The sequence below is a fragment of the Manacus vitellinus genome, unplaced genomic scaffold, assembly GCF_001715985.3.
Source record: "Manacus vitellinus isolate BGI_N305 unplaced genomic scaffold, ASM171598v3 scaffold_2_pilon, whole genome shotgun sequence".
NCBI lineage: Eukaryota > Metazoa > Chordata > Aves > Passeriformes > Pipridae > Manacus > Manacus vitellinus.
Genome location: NW_021940208.1, coordinates 38,905,905 through 38,924,567, shown reverse-complemented (window position 1 = coordinate 38,924,567; position 18,663 = coordinate 38,905,905). Strand labels below are relative to the sequence as shown.

The 18,663-nt window shown below is 36.3% G+C and overlaps 1 protein-coding gene across 1 annotated transcript in view; it reads right to left on the bottom strand.

Annotated features, from left to right (window-relative positions):
* Positions 1 to 17,242, bottom strand: part of NDFIP2 (Nedd4 family interacting protein 2) — a 36,579-nt gene extending 19,337 nt beyond the window's left edge. The window contains exons 1-4 of the mRNA XM_018071384.2: positions 17,193 to 17,242; positions 7,342 to 7,498; positions 5,796 to 5,923; positions 1,974 to 2,033 (exon numbers count right to left, since the gene is read on the bottom strand). Coding sequence (XP_017926873.1) covers positions 1,974 to 2,033; positions 5,796 to 5,923; positions 7,342 to 7,498; positions 17,193 to 17,195 — 348 coding nt within the window. The 5' untranslated portion in view covers positions 17,196 to 17,242. The remainder of the gene's footprint in view (positions 1 to 1,973; positions 2,034 to 5,795; positions 5,924 to 7,341; positions 7,499 to 17,192) is intronic.
* Between the last annotated feature and the right edge of the window lie 1,421 nt (positions 17,243 to 18,663).

Genomic DNA, 18,663 nt, shown 5'->3' with positions numbered 1-18,663 from the left:
TCTACTGAAAACTAAGACAAATTATACAACGTTTTTATATTTAAATGAGTAACATTAGAACAATGCAAGATGACACAAGTTAAATAATGCTGTCAGTAGCAGCAGTAATATGGTTTAAACAGAAGCACAAGTAATATTCTTTTCTTATTTTTTGCTCAAATTAACATTATTTATTAGAACTGAGACAAGAAATTACCTATAAAAACAAATGAAATCAAGAGAGATAAATTCAAGTGAAATTTACTTGTCTATTTCACCCAGAAGCACTTACTACTGAAATAACATTCATGACTAAAATTCAGGGCATTAAACAATCACAGTGATCTAAAGCTCTGCCAAGTGATCCCCATGTTCCCTTTTGTCAACAGAGCAAAATAATTTACCAGAGTATAGAGATTAAGTAAAAAATGTCCTACAACAACCTGTAACAACTCAAGGCAATCAGCTTTACCCTGAGTAACGTGGCTGTGAAATTCCAGCTGTGCTCTGTATTTCAGATTAATTAATGAAGACACTGCATCAGGTAACTTACTTTAAAAACACTGCTATTCACATAGACAATTCCAATGAAAGCACAACAAGCTAGCTGAACAACAATCTTAAGGGACTATAATTCAACAGTACATAATTTCAGATGTCCCTAAATGGTCATCATAAGTGACTATGAAAGCTTTAGTTTATTTAGCTCAACTTTGCTGTAGCTACAAGACTGATGGGGGGGAAGGGAAGGAGAGGATGGGCTGAAAAGGCATTAAACAAAGAGCTGCATTTGAATGTGTTTATATCTGAAATGCATGCCACAAAATTTCCTTTTTTAAGTCAGGACAACAAAAAATATTTTCAGTTTTCATTTCACAATGTCTACAAAACTCCATATATAATAATTCTGGACTTTTTTCTAAACTGTCTGCCAATTACTGTACTTCATACTGGCATTTCCAAAACAATTTGTGAATTATACTCCATGCAAAAAGCTGCCTCAGAGATAAGAAAATTTTGCTCAACTACGGTAACAAGTTAAGCAGTTTGCTCTGTATGCACAGGCTTCTTTAAGGCTTACACATATGAGAAACACAGGTCAATACGCAGCCCACAAATATAAGAGCAGACATTTGCAAGTAGGCACTGTTGTATTAAGTGGAAACAAGTTGTAATTTATCACATTCCATGTCAAAAGGGAGCAGTAAACTGAGTCCTATTTACTGTCTCCAAAAACTAGCATACGAAAATTATCAGAACATTTCAGAAATTAAATACTTTCCCGTGCTTAAATTACATTCAGCCTATACCCACATCACTTGAGACTATGAGGTTTCATGAGCAGTCCTGCACACAGAAAACACTACCTGACCACTGCTCAAGTCCCACTAATACTGGCTGTCTTTCACAGTGCTCTCATTTGATCTAGCTGGTGTCAACTGCCCGAGTCTTTCTTCAACATATAGTTGTTTGTCACCATGCACTCACGAATGAAAATGGGTAATGAAGAATTACTGTCCTCTCTGCTGATGCTTAGAGCTAAACATAATTTAATAAAATACTTCTATTTTTTTATGTGCCTTTTTATCAATGAGATTGCATATTTTACATTTTTTTCTTCTTAATGAGAAGAATGTAACACAACACACAAATCTATATGGTATGTAACACTGTTTCATATTGCAGTATTTCTTGCTTTCTAAATAAGCTGACGTGTACAAACAGAATCTGGTATGGCATATAGTGAGACAACCACCTTTAATCAAGTAAAGAACCACTAAATTGATATAAGTCTTCCCAATGCAATGTTTACAGCAAAAAACTTCTACGAAAGGGTCAAATTACTTAATAAACCCCATAAATGATACCTTGAACATACAAAACAATATGGAGAAATTAACAGTAGGGGGGAAAAGTGAATGAATCCCAGAAGCATTTGTTTGCCAGCAGGAAAATTCATAGCGAAGTCTAAACTAGAGAGAACTATACCATACCTCTGGACGACTGAGGAATATTTCATCAAACAGACTCCTAGATTCCCTAAACTGGGCGTGCTAAGCATGTAAAAACAGAAAAACATAAGACAAATGCAACTGAAAAGCATTAAGTAAAAGCCATTCATTGCAACATACAAACAAGTCATTTAACTATTAGCAATACTTTTGTCCATTTAAACTGACCTTTCAAAACTGACCTTGATAATTTGAAAAGGAAAACCCAGGATAACTAATGCTATCGCTACTGATGACACAAGGTTGGTACAATTTCTTTGATACAATGAGACATTTGGGAGCATTTGAAAGGAATACACAATCTCTTCCTGTAAGATAAGCTACACAAAGAACTATAAAAACAAGTGCTGAAACTTTCAGTAAAGGTTTAGATTGTTCATATTATATGAATATATTATCTATGATATCTGTGAATGCAGGGCCTATGATGAAGTATATAATATGATCACATTAAGATTTTTTTAAGATCCTTACATGATTTGGGGGAAAAATACAAAAGCTGGTTATTAAATGTGCTGCCCTTTCCTCTTTTTTGCCATTTTCCTCTTTTTTGCTCAGTGAGTAGATTTGTAACCTTCTTCACTGGACACTTTGGACTATACCATGAAAATTATCAGCTTCATGTATCACTCAAAGCAACAAAATGACATTTAAGTTTTTCCAACTGTTCATATTATTGCAGTAAAGAAGCAATATATCCTCAGTTTACAAGGAGGAAACCAGAGGAACAGAACACTGTAGAGCTCAGATTTGTAAGAGTATTCATTTCATAAGGCTGAAAATAAAAACTGAAAAATCTACATTGTATCATTTGTGTATGTTTTGCAAAGTCTGTAATGTACAGGTCAGATACTGTCTGCAGTTGTTACTTGTGAAAGTGAGAAAACAACTATGTAACAGTAGTGCACAGTTTAAGTCACTTATCTGTTATTCCACAGGTATTCAGAACTAAATCCTTCCCCTAAAGACGGTGAGCCACCACTCTAACCGTAACAAGACCCTTCTTTCTTATTCCAGCCATCTGCCAGTATAAGACAGTTTTATTATACAGTCTTAGTCCATTTCAGTGTAAGTCCAGAGTTATTAAATAAGGCAGGGATTTTCTGGCAGTATCACATGGTAAAGTAATTAAAATGGTAATAATTAAAACTGCACTTGCACATAATTTTAATATCATCAACAAAACTGAAATTCAGTTTCAGCATTTCCTATTTTTTCCCCAAATCCCAACTTTGTGACCTTAATACTCTAATATAGCTTGTGTGTGTGTGCATGCACTTGCTTAAAAAAAAAAAAAAAAAAAAGGAGCTCTTCAGCAGCCAGCAAGAATGTGACTTTCAGATACACTGTGTAGACTAAACTACTGATACTAACTTAGTAATGTCATTAGTCTAGAACTTTTTACTCAGTTTCTAGTTTGGGGGAATGATAGTGTGTTCTTACAGATTTTTCATAAGCAGGTGAAATTCTTGTGGTGTCAGCACGCAGTTCTTGAATGTCAAGTTCTACTGTATGTTCTAGCAAAGCAGACTGTGTAAAAGTTTACTTCTAACTCATCACCGTATCCAACTCTCCTAGAGCCTCTTAACTCTAGACTTCTTTTCTCTCCCTACTCCTCTTTTCTCACACACCAGCTTCAGTTCCTTTCCCAGTACCACATTTTAGCCCCACTCGGTCCTTTTCTCCACCAATCCCAGTTTATGCTTTTCCCTTCCGTTTCTCATTTAAATCTCTGTACTCTGTCCATACCACTGCTCTCCATTCATCCTTGCCTCTTCGTATTTTGACTTAGACCATCCTCTCTGATCGCTGCCTGTGTCCACTTTGAGCCAGTTACCTCCTTACTCAACTAAAACCAATTTCCCACAACACATTAGTTTCAGAGGGTTGGTCAGCTATTGTCCTTCTCTTCACCTACCATTGATGACAACTGAATCAAGTGGTTTTCCTCTTCAATTCTAACTGAAGGGCAAGAATAATAAAACTACTTCAGAGCACACCAGAAATTGCTATTTCTCAGTTCCAATGTTTTCACCAAAAACAGTCAAAGCAGCCATAAGGTGTATCTACTTTTAGTTCTGTAATCCCACTCTGACACAAAACATTTGAGAATGCTCTCTGGGAACAGCACATCTGAAGTCCCATCCCCTTCAGAGCTATGAGCAGCCTCAACTTTTTCATGCAAGACAATCTCCACACATTCACCAAATTTGAAGCCATATGTATCAACTGAGGAAACTCACTTTTCAAAAATTTGTTGTTTGACCAAAACCAGGCAGACTGTCTGAAGAAGGATAAAAGATATTTCTGTCGCACTGACCTGAACTTTTAAGAAAGAGTTCTCCAAAGTAAAAATAAAAAAGCTTAAAATTACAGGATAAAAAAACCCATTTTTTGTTTGTTTTTTTTTTTTTTTTTGCTTAGCTTTATTTTTGAAATTGGCTGAACCCCAGGCTGAGTTGTCAAGAAAGATTCCTTGTATGTCTGAAATTTGTGCTTCATAGGATTCTAGACATACGAAGTTAAAAGCAACAAGAATCTTGCGAGAGCTGCACATCCTGTCTGCCGCACCACAGGTACTCTAGAAGTTAGGTGTGGGTTGCTAATGTTCCAAGTTTGTAACTTCAGATTGAGGGTTTCACTCAGACCAGTATTTCACCAAACATTTTACTTATGTATTGAACAGTAAGGAAGGACAGACTACATAGCAGTTAAAATGTTACAGCTGGAGATCATCAGCTCACCGCTGAAACGTGGCAAGCAGCCATTCAGATCTCCCTGGTTCCCTACCGCATTTAGTAAAACAGATTTGTGGGACACCTTCACTGACCATGTTACACAAATCCACTTTTAGCTTTAGCTGTGCATACCTTGAAGTGAATGAGTGTTGTGCACTGAGTACTGTGCTGCAGTCAAGAAAGGAACAGCCTCCTGCTGGGTGAGCAGAGGGTTTTTTCCAGTCACGAGCACTCTGTAGCCAGTAAGATTTTAAATATATATCAAATGTAATCACATTCGATCTCAAGGAGATTTTTAGTGAAAGCACTAGAAGCCTTATTTGGGTATCATATATTATGGTCAATACTACCGAGCAGCACAATTTCCACATTTCAAATCTTAAGAGAAAAGAAGAAATTTGCTTACAAAACTAACACCTATTACTAATTGCAGATATCAGTTTTCTGTGTTGAAGATTGTACTCTAAATAAGGTTAATTCTTTCAAAACTATAAACACCGAATATATGCCTATTACTTAATTTACTGTTTACGATAACTCGTGGTGTATGGTTTTTTTGTTTGTTTTAAGAACTTGGAGCATTTCTTTGAACTTGCATGGAACAAACAACAGGGACCTTTCCTTTTAAAAAAGATCTACATCATTTAGGGTCTTGCCCCTTCCACACTGTTGGAATTAGCCCTTCCTCTCTAAAGGTCTTTGGTCATTTTTTTTACCATACAAAACACTAAATGTCAGCAATAACTCTACAAAGTAACATTAGCAGTGGATACCTCATTAAAAGTTGACAAATTACTGGATAAACTATTAAAACAGGGTAAAATTTGGCTTTTAAAGTTGTTTGGACAACAGCTACATCTCAGAAGAAGGTGAATATGATATGCTTTTCACAGTACTTTACAACTAACTTACACTGTCTATACAAAACCTAAGCATCCAAAATATTTAAGTCATCAGCCCACTGTTATTTTAGTAATAGGTCATAATATGGGCTCAATTGTTATAAATAATTAACTATCTTAACATGTTTCACAAAACTGAAATAAAGCAGAACTATATCACTTACTCGTTGGGCAACTTCTGCTGCAGCAGCTGCCATTGCTGCAGCTTTGGCCTTCTCTGCTTCATCATAAGTAGGAAGAGAGGTAGCTACACTGTATGGAGGTGGTACAGGATAAAATTCATTTTGTGTTTCTGTTCAAAATAAAGAAGTTATGTAGTTATGTATTCTTAAAACAGAAGGATGTCAAGAATATTAACTTTTACATGCACATTCATCCTTGAAGTATTTTTTTTTTACAGAGACTGAAATTCATGATATTTGCATTTCAAATAAGTTCGGGGGGTTTTAAATACTTTTATAAAAAGTAGTGCAGCTTGATGGTACTTTTAGCTGCTACTCAAGACAGAAATTTTAACATAGATGCTGGCAAAAAATTTATGAACAAAAATCATACTATGTCAGTTATATCCCTGGGCATTCCAACCAAAGGCTTTTTATCAAATCATACAAAAGACATGCACACAAACATCCTAAAAAAAAGAGCCTTTAAATATCAATATCAATGTTACTTCAGTCTAGTAAAAATCACGCTGTATTCTTATCAGTGTGGCCTTGTTGCTAATTCCAGTTGCTCTGTGAAAATCAGTTTTTCCAATTTCAACACATTCTTTTAAAAATGTTCCTTCCATCAAAATGGACCACAGACTTCATTCTTCTATGTTGCAAGAGCAAAATATCATCACAAAGAATTATTTACAACATTAATTAAAAAATACTCAAAATACACCTTGATCTTCCTCCTACAGCCAGCAGTAGCTTGTAACAAGATTGCTTAGGAGGTAAAGATTTGTCAGCACAGGTCACATGGTCAACAGATTTGTCAGCACAGCAACACAAGGATGTTATATATAGGGATAATTCCGCACAGCTATGTATTATATTTGCAAATACTGTCTCAAAGGACAGGGACAGGAAACTGCTCTTTTAACCAACATTAAAAACATTAGGCTGGCTATTACTTCTAAAATATTTATTTGGCACATGGGAGACACAAATCCATGCAACTTTACTTAAACAGGAACTCGGATGTAGCCTGTTTTTAAGTCTCCCATATCCCAAAGAAAAGTGACAATCTCACTGAGAAAGGGAGCAGTGAACAAATGGATAAAGAGACTCCTGTTCCTCATTTTTCATGAGAAGTTTTACCAAGAGCCTTTAAACAAAAATTAACCTTTTCACGGCAATATTTTCATGGAACAATGTTACATACTTAGAAGTTTGAGGGTTTTGTTTATAAAGAGGTAATGAAAAGTGCTAATGAGGTCTAATAATGGAGCACTACTCAAAGATGTAGATTAAATGTGGAACAGAACTAGAGCAGACTTAAATAAAACCTATTATACTAATTAATGAATATCCATTAGTCTAGCAATTTAGAACAATCAGTGTAATTTAGAAGTGTGCTTCTTCTGAATAAACCACAGGACTGTGCATGAAAGGATATCTTTTTACTGTGATTGTGTGCTTAGGAAAAAAAAACGTACCAGTTTGAACCAAGTACTGATTCACACGCGCCCCTCCCTGACAAGCTGTTATGTGAGTAAAATACCTGAAGCTGCAGCTGCTTCCACAGCTATGCTACAGTAAGGTGGAGGGGAAGTATCTGCTTCAGATAAGGCTGCTGTCTGGGGAGTCTGCGTAGTCTCTGTAGACGTCGAGGGCTGCTCAGCTGCTGAAGATTCTGGTGGGTCATCCTCATTGTGAAGCTTAGAAGAAAAACAAAAATTTCAGAATTTCAGAGGCATTCAGGGAATACTTTCCACGACAACCTAATACATGCAGAAGCATGTTCAAAGAGAGAAGATTACTCTCATCAACAAAACAAAAAATATTTACAAACCAGCATGTGACTACTTCAAGTAGTCCAGCTAAATTCTTTTAAGCAAACAGCTAAAGATAGTCTTAACTGCCTTGCTTTCCCCCCCGCCCCCAGAAACGTATTTCTTCTCATCAGAGATGTTCAGAGAGTCTTAAAAATCTGGAGTTTTTCAATGTTTACTATAATGGAAAATACTATTGTATGACTATTTTAACACCATTACATTTTTGTTCCTAAATACATTCATAAAATGTCTTAACCCATTTTAAAACAAAACAGGTGAGAAATATTATCATTTATTGTATTGATCTAGAAGAAATAAAAATTTAAGACACATTTCTAGTTCTGTAACTGGGATTTTCATTCTCTTACAACTTGTCAAAGAGCTCCTCCATGCAAATTCTAAGACTTTTCAAAACATTCTGCTTTTCTTTACACCCTGAAAACAATCTTTTCCCTATAAAACTTTAAGCTGCTGGTTGGTTTGTTTGTTTTATTAAGATGAAGTTTTATAAGGACATGCCCAGTTAAGCATATACAGAAATAAAAATTTGGATAAGCAAGAATGTTGATTAAAACTGTGGAATTCAGATCCAGCAACTAATATCTTTTCTTAAAGAAGGTCTTTTTGATTTGTAGTGCTTAAAATATGAATCAAACTTTTTAAAAGAGTGTTAGAATTAAACAAAAAAATGATAGTTCCTAGTAGTGCAAACTACAAGATACATAGAAGTCAACAACTGAAGGGTCACATGTAAAACCCAGACCAGAAGTTGAACAAATCTAAAAGCAGAATTCTGTAGCTTCAAATTGATGGTTTCTATGAATACCCGACAGAAAAATACCATTTCAATAACAAAAATATTAAGTCTATAACTACATTAATTTCCTATTAGGCAAAGTGCAATCAGATTATTGGAAAAAGCACATTATGAGAAGAAAGAATGCTAAATTTCTTGTTAAGCAGTGTAACATTCACACCAAAATTCTTTCAACATGTAGATTATATCAAAGTTCACAGAATGGTTGAGGCTGAAAGGGATCACTGAGGCCATCTAGCTCTATGAGGCCTCTCAGCCCCCCCCTGCTCAATGAGAGACACCTACAGCTGGTTGTGCAGGACCACATTCAGATGACTGTTGAGTACCTCCACAAGCTCTCTGGAAAGCTTGTTCCAGTGCTCAGTTACCCTCTCTTTATTAAAAATACGGAGGGGGAAAAACAAAAAAAAAGAAAAAAGTTTCCTAATGTTCAGAGGTCATCTTCAATGGAACTGACTGGAGGTTTTGAGGGTTTCTGGGTACTGAGCAATCAGGTCATTTAACGGCTAATCAGTGATCCAAAAGTAGCAGTAATCAGAGAACTATGAATAGCCATTTAGAGTAGTTAAAGCCAAAGAAAATAAAAGTACTTCAAAATAACTAAAATATATTTAGTGAAAGAGAAAACAAGTGAGAATACAAATCACTCTACTCTAAAAAGGTCAAATGGGTCAGAAGAACAACCTGAGAACTACAAATGTTATGATTCTAAATTCAGTACATTCACAAGAAAAATCTAATATTGCAATGGACAAATAAAAAAAAAACCCTCATTCTTAAATAAAACTGTCATTTGATTAGAAAAGATACAAATAACCAGACATTACTGGCACAGTTTTTTACACTGATGCTGTTACACTGACACTCATATGGGATATGTGTGTAGTTCTGACTACCCCCCAACAACAACCTGGTCTACAGGCAGGAGAAGCAGCAGAGGCAAGTTAATTGACATCTGTCTGTTACCTCCATTCTTCCCCTCCTGTCACCTTCTACTTCAATCCCTGCAACTTTTTCTCCCTACCAAGCCAGTATGTACTGTCACTATTCTGGAGACATAGAGGTCCTCTAGCATTTCATTGGTCAAAAAGCATATTACTGCTTAAAAAAACCCCACACTTTGCCATTACAAGAACTGTAATTTTATGTCTTCTGCGTACTTTCTTGAAAATTACTTTTCTCCATATTATCTCTAATATAGTAACAGTGGAGCAATTTAGGAACTGATGAAGTTAACGTGAGGATCGGACAAGAATATGCACATGAGACTTCTTGTTTTCAAAGACAAAGTCAACAAGTCATTCACTTGTTATAGCAACGGCAGTTTGGAAATGGAAAAAATCCATCCTAAGGGCTCCATACAAAAGAGTCTCATTATGGTCTTTAGTGGATTCAAAAAGTCTTTATTTTGCAGGACTCATATTCAGAAACCAAGTATTTATCTTCATCCTCTCTTCTATTATACAAGCCTCTCAGAAATTCTGAAAGGCATCAAGGTTATCGTAATGCAGTAATTTAACAAAAAATCCTGACTCCTTTACTGAAAAAAAAAAAAAAAAAATCACAAGAACTGGATTAAGTAGCTTGAGTGTTCCCAGCTACAATAATAAACACAAGTTGTTCCGTGAACAGAAACCAGCTTTTGTTAGTTCTCACTGTGTCCTGTGTCTCCTAGTTTCTCCTCAAGGCAGTAATTTCAGTTCTTCTCAGGGGACTAATCCGCTGAGGTAAGAAAGTAAAACAACGACAGAGTTCAAAAAGTGTTTGGATGATACTCTCAGGCACATACATGGTGTGACTCCAGGGGATGGTCCTGTGCAGAGCTAAGGCTTGGACTCAATGATCCTTGTGGTTCCCTTCCAACTCAGCATATTCAGTGATTCTGTAATAAAACCCCACAACTGCAGCAGAACTTGCCCCAGCAAACTGGAAATTTTGCCCAGGCCAGCAGGGTAGATAGCAGTGGTTTATATAATTTTGTCTTGTAGCAACTCTGTCTCATTTTCACAGGGCACTGATTCTCCTCTGTGGAGTCACCAGTTTGCTTAAAACCAGTAGGAATCTGTCTACCTTTAAGCTTCCCATTTACATTTAATTTTGGCTTATACTGGCTGATAAATTTAGAAGTTATTTTTGGAGACAGGGGAAGAAGAGGCCTGACACTCCACACAGGTTTCATTGCCATAGAAACCAAGATAAAAACACCCAGAATGGAACAGAAAACATCTGTTTCAAGGTATTACTTAGGCTATGTACTAAAATGTCACCTGAAGAAGCATTTAACATGAAAAGTATACAAACACTATCCAAGATTTTATTTTTCCAATAGTAAGACTATTTGTCTACTTTTTAAAGGACTAAGGAGAACTCACAGTTCATCATCCCAGTCCCTCCCAAGCCCCAACTGAGCCATTATTTAGTTCAAAGCAACACAACTGCTTTTGTCAAGATTATGGTCAAAATAATTGCCAAGACCTGTTAAACCACAGACAAGTGTAAATTAGTACCTTCCCCTGATCCCCACCCTCCCATTTTAAAAGCAAGTCACACACAAATTTTTTTTTCCTTCACATCTTAGTCTGTACTTACAGTATCCAGCTGACTACATGGAGCTTTATTATTAAAAAAAAAAAAAAAAAAAAAAGGAAGTACTTTGTTATTAGACATATTACTCTTAAACTGTTTATGTCAGTATTTCAATCCCTGCTTTTGCAGCCCTCAACCTACAGAACATTACAGGCTCATATTCTCAAGATGTCCTATGTAAGGACATGTAAAATTCAAAGTTCAATTGAGGAGCAATGGTTATTCTGCCACCAATGACTCAATCTTATGGTAACTACTAAAGGGGGTACAGTAATATAATAATTACCTTCATACGATTTTTTTATCATACACAGTCTTCGGTTTTCTTCCTAGCAAAAGGTCTACAAAACAGTGATTTGCTACTTCATTTCAGAAGAAGTTAAAATCAATGCCAGACCTTTCAGCACCAAAATACTGTGTAAAATACAGATACCTTTCTTTTCTAACTACTTTAACAGTAATAATTTCTTTAAAGAAGAAATTATTCTTCTACAATTTATACAATTATTCATTCTAATACTTCCTTCTAATTGATTTCCTTAAGCCTGTTATTTTGTTTGTGTAATTATTCCCAATGGAATCAGATGCACTGTCTGAAATCAGCTGACGGCCTACAAAGAAACATGACTCATGAGAAAGTGCTTAGTACAGAAGCTTTTACTGAGGGGACTGATGCATATACTTTAACCATTTAGGCTTATCAAAATAAAAACTTAAACTGGAAGATCTCATTCTCTACTTTTCCTTTACCTGCAGATAGTAACTTTGTTTCACCCACAAAACTCTGTTTTCCTAGAAAAACAAAGTTGGTTTCATTTCTGATGAACTGACTGTACTAGAGTGGCAATACAAGCAGGCTATTAAATTATGTCATTTTAAAAAAAATCATGGGAAAAGGACGTCTTATATCATGTCTACCATACGTACACCAGATTAGAACAATGTTTTCTGATAAGCATATTGAAGTAGCACACTAATCTAGTCATAGCATAACACACACACACCCCCACTCACAATTTTTGCCACCTAATTTTATGCACATTTCAAAAGCTGCTCTTTAATCCTTTCATAAAATATGACTTAGGGAAACCAGTATATTATAAAGTTATTGCAACATAATTAAGAGCATGATATACATTTTTAAAATCCCTTTGTCATAAACATATGCTTTTTTCATGCTCTTTATATAATTTCTTTAGCGTAGTATAAAATTATGCATACAGGTTTAAAAAAAAAACAAAAAACAAAAAACAAAAAAAAAAAACAACCACAAACCCCCAAACAACTAGCCAGCTTTCTTTTCCTGCTTCCTTTAACACCCTTATTACTAGTTAACCTTGTCAAAATGTGACTTTTAGATAAACTTCTGTTGTAAATTTTAGCAGTGATAGTTCTGTATGGGGCACCATAGAGCTATACAGAACTCTAATTAGCAATCATAAATTACAAAGCACTTTTAACAAACCCTTCTACCTTTCAAATGATATTACATTTCTGAAGAAGCTTTGACTCTTCTAGTTTTGACCTCATGCTGACCAGTTCATGGGTTCTTCCAAACTGCATTTTAACTAATATAATGCACAGAAATTCCATAATGCTGAACTTAATACTCTGCTTTAAGTAATGCTATGGAGACAACCAAGTACATCACACAAGTTCAACCTTTCTATGTACAGTCCATTGATACAGTTCCTTCACATAAAGCAACACTCTTGGCAACAGAGGGTCATCGTCTTCACTTTGCACAAGTCACTTGGGTTTTCTATTATCAATTTTTCAAATAATAACCAAAGACCAACCGAAAATATCCACTTATTGCAGCTTCTAGTGTGGGAGAGAAAGGCATGGCAGACTCAAGACTGCCCGTGCAGTGCACAAAAAGAAGTCTGATGTTTCTGCATTAGATTCCTGACATCTTCCATACACAGGTATTTTTTCCACAGAAATCATACTGTTTTAAATACAAGAGGTGTAACCAACAGCAGGTTAAAAAAAAATGCTATTTTCTTCATTAAGCTTAAAGAGACCTTCTCACCTCTCTGTGATACACCCAATGTTTTCATTTATTGAAAAATTCTAAGTCCTTTTACACCTGCCTACTGGTAATGATTTGTAAGTTTAACTAAACTGCTCTCTACAAATGAGGCATGAAAGCATAGATTTCTTGCTACATAAAAATAATTTCACTGAAACAAATACAGGCTGCAAATTAAATGCTTGTTTTGTAACCACATATTGCATTTTTCAGCTTTACTAGTCTAAAAATAGATTAATTTCTCTGTAAATAGCAAAATCTTAATCTTGGGATTTTCAAGACAAAACAAAAAAAGATCCTGAAATAAATTTTAATTCTGAACCTGTTACAAAAATACTTCATGTTGAAAATGGATTTGACCTCTGTCTATTCACCTCTCGTTTCTGAATGCCACCTAATCAACTATTACTTTATTTTTAGAAAAACCGTAAAACTTATACTGTCAAACCAGAAACACCATCCACAGAATCATAGAATGGTTTGGGTCAGAAAGGAGCTTACAGATCATCTAGTTCCAAGCCCCCAGCCTGAGGGAGCTGCGCCAGGTTGCTCCAAGCCCCATCCAGCCTGGCCTTAAACACTCCTAGGGATGGGGCATCCACAACTTCTCTAGGCAACCTGTTCCAGTGCCTCACACACCTCACAGAAAAAAATTTCTTTCTAATATCCAAACAAAACCTATCCTCCTTCAATTTAAAGTCATTCCCCTTGTTCTATCACTACACACCCTTGTAAAACATCCCTCTCCGGCATTCTTGTAGAGCTCTTTTAGGCACTGAAAGGCTCCTCTAAGGTGTCCCCAGAACCTTCTCTTCTCCAGGTTGCAAACCCCCAACTGTCCAGCTTTTCCTCGTAGGAGAGGTACTTCATCCCTCTAATCATCTTGGTGGCTTTCCTCTGGAGCCACTCGAACAGGTCAGTGTCCTTCCTGTGCTGGAGACTCCAGAGCTAGATGCAGTGCTCCAGGTAGGATGTCACCAGAGCAGAGTAGAGGGGCAGAATCACCTCCTTGCCCTGGTAGCCACTCTGCTTTTGTTGCAGTCCAGGACATGATTGGCTTTCCAGGCTGCAAGTGCACATTGCCGGACCATGTCCAGCCTCTCTTCCACCAGGAATCCCAAGTCCTTCTCATCAGGGCTGCTCTCGATCCATTCTCTGCCCAGACTGTGTTTGTGCTTGACATTGCCCCAGCCCAGGTACAGGACCTTACACAATTGGCCTTGTTGAAATTCTTTTTTGCACACAACCACTTCTCAAGCTTGTCAAGGTCCTTCTGGATGGCATCCCTTCCCTCCAGCTTGTCAACTGCACCGCACAGCTTGGTGTCACTAGCAAGCTTGCTGAGGGCAAGTGCTAAGATCAATCAGCTCTAATTCGGGTAGCCACTGAATTTCAGTAGTCACAGAAAAAAATCAAAACTAAAACCAATAATCTGTAATTACACTCAGCAAATAATCTGAAGAGCAGAAGAGAAAAATCCTGCCGCAAAAAAAATGTTTCATTTTCCTGTTTATTTGGAAAAAAAACAAACATATCCACATCAGTCTCTGAAAGAAATATTTACAATTTTCTAGAATCCAAGAATTCTTGAGAAAATAAGCCCAACAAACCACATTGTATTGTAAGTTACTAGCTTCCTCTTCACTATCAGTTTTTTATCCTTTACCAATACGGTAATTTACATCATGCCCCTTTTTTTAAATGCCTGTTTTAACACCAACCTACCACAAACCTGTGTAGTCCAACTTGTAGGAAGGCAACTCTTTGCAGTTCAGTACCAAATGCACACTCTCCTGAAATATAGACCTGGTCACAGCCACAACACTCCAGACAAACAGCAACCTCTAAAGACTAGCGATCCCTCAGATTAACAAATACTGAAGTACTAAGCAATTAAGCTCATAAGGCACTTCAGTATATTCCAGTACAACTTTCAGTTACTTTTTGCTTTTATGTATTTAAAACTAAGTGACCAGATTTGATTAGAATCTCTGACTGCACAGAACAGATGTAGATCCTATTTTTTTTCCTCAACTTCCCCTGAATTGGCAAGCATCAACTATCACACGCCTGGATCTAGCAATGTCCCTTCATGACAATGGAGTGGATTGGTTTGTTTTGCTGGGGTTTTTTGTTTGTTTTTTTTTTTTTTTTCAGAGGCATCTCTGCAGACAGTTTTCAACCAGAGTTAATATGTCAGAAGGTCAAAGGTGTAAAATCTGCACTAGAACCAGGGAAGAACAGAAATCCATTGATGCCCTTCCACAGCTGTGTAGAAATACCAAGTGTGTCTGCTAAATAAGGATTAGGTACCATGGAAACCCACAACCTCTGGAGGCAAACTCTGACTGAAAAGAATCCAGAGAGATTTATACTAAATGTTGGTGAAAAATAAGTTGCAAGAGAATGGCTTTTCTACCAGAATGAATCTCCTGGTATAAAAATAAAGTATTCTGTAGCAAGTGAAAGTGTTTTACATGCACAAGTGGGTTAAATTATTTTAGTCAGATCTCTTTAACAAGGAATCTTTAGTCTATTGGATTTCCCAAGTTTTTTTCAAAAGAAGCTTATAAGTCTCATTAAAAACAAAATGAAGAACAATGATTATCAACACTTTGTGAAGGAAAAAATAAAAACATTATAATGTGTGTCGACAGATGTGTCTGTCTCTTCATCCCAATGGCTATGTTATATATAGCATTTTGCTTGTTCATTTTTTGTGAATTACGATCCAGATTGAAACAATTAATTATACATTTAGCAGCACAGCATGCACATTTGCATTCATTCCCTATGGCTTCTATTCCTTCCAATCCCCCATATTATTGGTAAAAATGGAGCTCTTAGTAAAGTGAATATGAGAACTCTTTTAGAAAAGTAAATATTCTAAGACTAATGCCACTAGAAGTGTGGTCTTATTCTTTAAATATATCCATTTCTCTCAATTTTTTTTTAGGTGTCTTCTCTACTGAAGAATTATTCAGCAATACTTCTTAGTACTGGAATTTTTGTATGATCCAAACGGGCATATGCTTCATATTGATTGTAAAATTATAAACTGGACATCGTTTCCTAGAGTTTTTCCAATTGCATAGTTATACGAATGGATAATGAAATTTGTCAACAAAACACCGGTATCTCTAAATACTAATAAAGACTATGGCTGGGCCTAACATTTTCAGATCTTCACTCATAAGTATAAAAAAATTCTAGAAAGAAGTTGTTAAAAGCTTACTCTAAAGCTTGTACACAACGAGGTATCGCAACTCTGATCTACTCTAGAAGTTACTGAAGACATTACCACCCATCACATAGCCTTCTTTTTGTTTACAGAACTGAAACCAGTTCCTCAAGCTGTTCTCAAGTCATTGTTTGACAAAGTATAAAATGAGGCTCTCCTCCTTGAACGCTTTCTAGATAGAAGTAAGACACTCACTAAAAAACAGAAGCATATTACTGAGACCAGCAGTCAAAGGAAGTGCTTTGTCTCCAACACAATCATCAAGAGATAGATGAACAGCACATGAGCCTTAGTCACTTATTTGCCACCTATTTTCTTCAGACTCCCCACCATTCACAGCAGTTATACTACAGCTGGAAAAGTGTGCATCTCTGCCAATGCAATTTGCATCTGGTATGGATTTGACACATGTGAATTTGTTTTCCTGAATCTGATAGTATTATCTACCTCTAAAATCTTATGTATTAACAAACTGCATATGTTCACTTCTCCTTGCATAATTTCTAAATCAAACCTCAGTGAGTGCTCTCCAGTTTTACAATTGCACACTTTGGTGAATAAAAGTTCCACAACTGCTCTATCCAGTGCCTTCGTGACTCTACAAGCATTGATCACTTCCAACTCCCACCACCCATTTCAGACATCCCTTTTAAGAAGTCTGCTTCCTTTTACCTTCTGTAGTTCCTCTAGGCTCCTCTTATGAGAGGCCAAAACTGCATACAGTACTCAACATGTGGGCAGGTCCCATGTTTCATACAATGCTTCCTGTTCATTCTCACTATCTTCCTTAATGATGGACAATGTTTCATCAGGATTTGTTGGCAGCTGCCACTAACCAACAGCTTCAGCAAGCCACCAGTGACAGAACTGCAAGTCAAAAGGTCATGTCTTTACTTACCATAAGCTTTATGAAACCAGTACAGAAAGTAGATCCCAGTCACTCTGAAGTCACACAGAACATATACAACATATAAACTGTAAAAGTAGAGGGAACAGGAAGGCCTGTAAAATTAAGAAATGGGACAGGGCTGTCACCAAGAGTCAATTCAGTATTCAACAGTTAGTTCCAGCTTCCATTTTAGCCTACATTCATTTCAGCTGCAAAATTCAACATTTGAATTATTCTAAATATATTATGCATACTTCACTTAAGGTAGAGCGGGAAAGCTCAAGTACAAAGACAATGCAGGAAGATGCTAAAAATGACAAATGTACAAGGGAATAACAAAGATAAAGAGCAGTTTCTTCCTGAAGAAGTATCATGGAAACTGAACTGCAGAAGCAGCACACAGTTTCACCTTAAGGCCTTGATTTGAGAGAAGTAGAAAAAAAGGACTCAAGTTTGTGTCTCCTGTACCATGTATAAGTGCTCCTGAAAGTTCTTCAGAAAAACTACGAAAAATTTCAAAACTCTCAAGTTTATCCATAACCCAGGGATTTATCCCATATGTACATAAATAAAGCCAGTCAAGCAGAACAATTTCCTACTCAACAGTACACAGTAGCCCAAAATGAAATCAATAATTTAATAAAATATAATTCAGAGGATATTATTAATCAATAAGAGCAAGCTTTATTCTTATTAGTGGGTCAATCGCACTTGACTTTTTCAGCATAACTCATTTTCTTAGTAACTGGAAATGGAGTACCTGAGGTCCTTGATTTACTGAAATAATACAGACACAAATTTCAACAGCTTAAAAAAACCACACACATACACAACACTAGTTAAACACACTTATTGTGTATTGCAAGAACAGACTCTTCTGAAAAGATTCTCTTTTTGATTTGCAATCTTCTTTCCCTTCCATCCATTGTGAGACTCACAGTTTTAATAAAGTTAAATAGCAATGACAAACACAACTCACAAACACCAATAAACATTAAATGCCCTATCTTTAAAGAAAGCATGTTTATGTGTAATCAGGTAGTATGGAGTTTTTTCAACCCTGTTATTAAAGAGTGCTGACTCATCATTTTAAAGCAATCCTACAAAATATGTGGCCAAAAGAACCACTCTCTGGACCTCTCAATTGCCAGATAGATGATGCACACATTTGAAAACAGGTACTTTCCAGCAGATTGTTTGATTATAAGGCAGCTAAACAAAACCAGAATAACAAAATAAAAAAGCAGCAGTCCAGGAAGTTCACCTCTCTGGAAGACAGCAGAACATGACCAAATCAGTGCTATTGCTAAATCATAGGAAGCATTTTAAGGAGGGGGAAAAAAAAAGTAGTAGAGGTTGAGGCACACAAGAAAGGAACATATACCACAATGCTCAATATCAGTTGTGGCCCAGCACTGCAGCATGGCCAGCTCAGTTGTTCGAATTATGCACACAGAGTTTGGAACAGGTTTTAAACAGT